Genomic DNA, 3,881 nt, shown 5'->3' with positions numbered 1-3,881 from the left:
TGCCACCACACTGGGCTAATTTTTTTATTTTTAGTAGAGACGAGGTTTCGCCATGTGGTTAGGCTGCTCTCGAACTCCTGACCTCGTGATTTGCCTGCCTCAGTCTCCCAAAATGCTGAGATTACAGGCGTGAGCCACCGCGCCCACCCTGATTTTTATATATCTTTCATAACCTTTCTATCTCTTTCTCTCTCTTTCTCTGTTTCTTTGTGTGTCTGTGTCTGATAATAAAATACATTAAATTTTATATTATAACGTGTTTTATAAGGTCAGTAGATTTGTTTATGATTTTAATGGCTGCATAGTGTTCTATCATGTGGATATATTCTAAATGTAATAATTCCTCAATGATGTATTTAGTTTGCTTCTAATTTGCTGCCTTAGTTTATCACAAACACTGTGAATATTCTTGTGTATATTTTGTTGTACAGTTCTTATTAGTACATTATGATTTTTCACCAGTATATACTTACTTTTTGAGAATTTAGCTTTTTGATTCACATGAAAGGATTACTTTTATCGTTAACAGTTTTATTATGTTTGTGAGGCCTAGGCAGGAGGATTGCTTGAGACCAGGAACTCAAGATCACCCTAGGCAGCATAGCGGGAGTCCGTCTCTACAAAAATAAAAAAGAAGAAATAAAGTAGCCATGCATGGTGGTGTGCCCCTGTAGTCCCGGTAACTCAGGAGGCTAAGATCGTCTGAGCCTGGGAATTTGAGACTGCAGTGAGTTACGACCACACCACTACACTCCAGCCTGGATGACAGAGCAAGATCTTGTCAGAAAAAAAAAAAAAAAAGATTAAATATATACAAAATAAGAGAATATTATGACAGACTTCTACTTACCTATCTCTAGGCTTCTTTATAAAATGTTCATTTAATCTGATCTCTACAAGAAATTCTGTATCTTTAAACAATATGTACCTTCTCTTTAGACAGAGCATTTACCCCCTTGCTATGCTTGCTTAGCACCTACCAAGTACTGGGTCCTGTGTCAGTTGTTTTGTTTTTTCTTTGTTTGTTTGTTTATTTGTTGAGATAGAGTCATGCTCTGTTGGTCAGGCTGGAGTTCAGTGGCATGATCTCAGCTCCCTGCAACCTCTGCCTCAGGGTTCAAGCGATTTTCCGGCCTCAGCCTCCCGAGTAGCTGGGATTACAGACATGCATCACCACACCCGGCTAATTTTTTTTTGTATTTTGATAGAGATGGGGTTTCACCATGTTGGTCAGGCTGGTCTCAAACTCCTGACCTCAAATGATCCACCCGCCTCGGCCTCCCAAAGTGCTGGGATTGCAGGTGTGAGCCCCCGTGCCCGGCCCTATGCCAGCCTTTTTAACAGCATCATTTCTCCTTTATTACTCATAACTATTTTAAGGGCTATTTTTATTTACAGACAAAGTGAGACTTGGATGAATTAAGAAAGACGGAGTTAATCAGGTGGTTGAATCTGAGTTCCAACTAGGGTGACAACTCTTCCCGGATTGCCTGTCACTGTCCTGGTTTTCGCACTGAAAGTCCTGTGTCCTAAAAATCCTCTCATCCTCAGCAACAAAGGACAGTTGCCCACTCAAAGCCATGCGACATTCTAGGGTATCCTATTTCTAAATGGTTGGAATCTAGAAGACGGAGAAAGAATTTCTCATTCCTGAAGGAGCATTGATTATGCTTGGTTGTAGTGTTTATGTTCACATCATGTGGAATATTTTATTTTTCAGGCCTCTTCATGTGCTTGTGTGCAACGCAGCAGCTTTTGCTTTACCCTGGAGTCTCACCAAAGACGGCCTGGAGACCACCTTTCAAGTGAATCATCTGGGGCACTTCTACCTTGTCCAACTCCTCCAGGATGTTTTGTGCCGCTCAGCTCCTGCCCGTGTCATTGTGGTCTCCTCAGAGTCCCATCGGTGGGTTTGAATTGCATATTTGTTCACTTACCCCCTTTCTCATACCAGCTAATATTCCCCCAAGGCTCTCATTCTGAAAATAATTTTCATTAGTCCTACTTGAGACATGTGGGTGGACTCAACTTGGCTTACTTAATTTTTCCAGGTCTTTTTTGTGTGTCTGTGTGATTGTAGGGGACTGTTGAGAAGGACTGTCTAGAGCAACGAAGATTGTTTTTATGACTGTACTTCAAGCTCCTCATTGATTTTGCTTAGAGATGGAATAATAATTGATGAAATCTGAATGGCGTGACCTTTATTGATTTGTAATTCAACAACTTCAACATCTTACCGAGAAGAATGTGCAGTTATTCTAGCAGGAGAAACAATACAATTAAAGCCTGCGAGATGAAATCCAATTGTTTTATAATGAGAAATTAGGGAATTCGATGCAGACATTAGCTGTGTAATTGTGGAAAGGGAAGTACTGTAGTTAGAGCATATTAGAAATCTGGCCATGCCTCTTTTGGTTAAAATTTCAATTAAAACATCAGATGGCACTTTTTTCCTATTGCCATTAGGAGAATATTCAGTTGACTGAAAAAGACATTTGAAAATTTCATCGTATTTTCAGCATATTTGTTTCTAGAGTTGGATAAACAACTATTTGTCTAGAGAGAAATATTCCGAAAGGACAAAGGCCTTGCTGGATGAGGCTGGATTTAATATGTGTTAGGGAGAGCTCTCTTTCACGTTTGCTTGGTGTGTGTTTTGGGGGGGAGTTTACACTCTTAGCAGAGTAGCTAGAAAAAGAAATAATGTGAAAGGGGCCCATTTTTTTCTTCCTTCTTCTCCGTCTTAAGTCCTGAAATGTTTTAGTGACCCAGAATGAAGCTTATTTTTTTAATCATACTTCCATAAAATGTAACCCCTGGGACTTGGAAGAGAGAGACCAGCCAAGGGTTAGCTTGAAACCTTTATCACTCCCAAACACAGGGGCTTACGGTATAAGTGACACACTGCAGATAGATTTACTTTTGCCACTTTAAATTTATGATGGCTGAAATGAAAGGAAAATGCCAGTAATAATCCTCCCCCGTGTTAAAAGACATGAAACAGCCAGTAATTAGGTGGTAACAAAATCTGGACAGCCTTATCTTTGCAAATCACACCAGGTTTGTGAAAGAAAGTGGAGTGGCCCTGTTAAGGGGCGAGGGAGGCTACTGTGGGGGCAGGCAGCAGAGAGAGCTCCAGAAATAAATCTGCCAGCCCCAGTCATCCACCAGATGTGGAGGGCACCACGGGATATGTTTAAATGAGCTGGTATTTAATGGGAGATTATGTTGAATTGTCAGCTGCTCACTCTCCTTTGTAAATCTGTATCTCAAGTGGTATTTTGTGTGACGTCTTTGTTCTCTCCTTAACTACAGTGTAATTCATGCGTACTTTGGAGATCCGAATCTTAGCTTCATTTAAAAGATTAATTTGAAAGGAAGGGACTTGGACTCTTGAATTAGACCTATCTTAGTTTGTAGGGAGGCCTTCCTGAAATGTGTTGTCGTGTTCACTCCTGTCTGATGGCTGGCACTAGTTTTCTGCTTTCCAATTATTCTTTGCACATTGTTGTTATTACTATTATTTTTTGAGAGAGAGTCTCGCTCTGTTGCCAGGCTGGAGTGCAGTGGCGCGATCCCAGCTCACTGCAACCTCTGACTCCCAGGTTTAAGCGATTCTTCTGCCTCAGCCTTCTGAGTAGCTGGGACTGCAGGCATCCACCACCATGCCCAGCTAATTTTTGTATTTTTAGTAGAGACAGGGTTTCACCATGTTGGCCAGGATGGTCTCGATCTCTTGACCTTGTGATTCGCCCACCTTGGCTTCCCAAAGCTCTGTGATTATCAGGCATGAGCCACCGCGCCCGGCTTCTTTGCATATTATTTAAAGGTGTTTTAACAAAATGGCAATTTCCCCAGGCTGGCTTGTGTATTACCTTCGC

At 41.4% G+C, this 3,881-nt stretch overlaps 1 protein-coding gene across 1 annotated transcript in view; it reads left to right on the top strand.

The window, feature by feature from the left end:
- Window positions 1–3,881, top strand: part of WWOX (WW domain containing oxidoreductase) — a 1,226,505-nt gene that overhangs the window by 375,558 nt on the left and 847,066 nt on the right. Inside the window, exon 7 of the mRNA XM_011990088.1 lies at window positions 1,721–1,906. Coding sequence (XP_011845478.1) covers window positions 1,721–1,906 — 186 coding nt within the window. The remainder of the gene's footprint in view (window positions 1–1,720; window positions 1,907–3,881) is intronic.

This window comes from Mandrillus leucophaeus, unplaced genomic scaffold (genome assembly GCF_000951045.1).
Source record: "Mandrillus leucophaeus isolate KB7577 unplaced genomic scaffold, Mleu.le_1.0 Scaffold37, whole genome shotgun sequence".
NCBI classification, from domain to species: domain Eukaryota; kingdom Metazoa; phylum Chordata; class Mammalia; order Primates; family Cercopithecidae; genus Mandrillus; species Mandrillus leucophaeus.
Note: the sequence above shows the minus strand (reverse complement) of the source record. Positions and strands in the feature narration are given on the sequence as shown.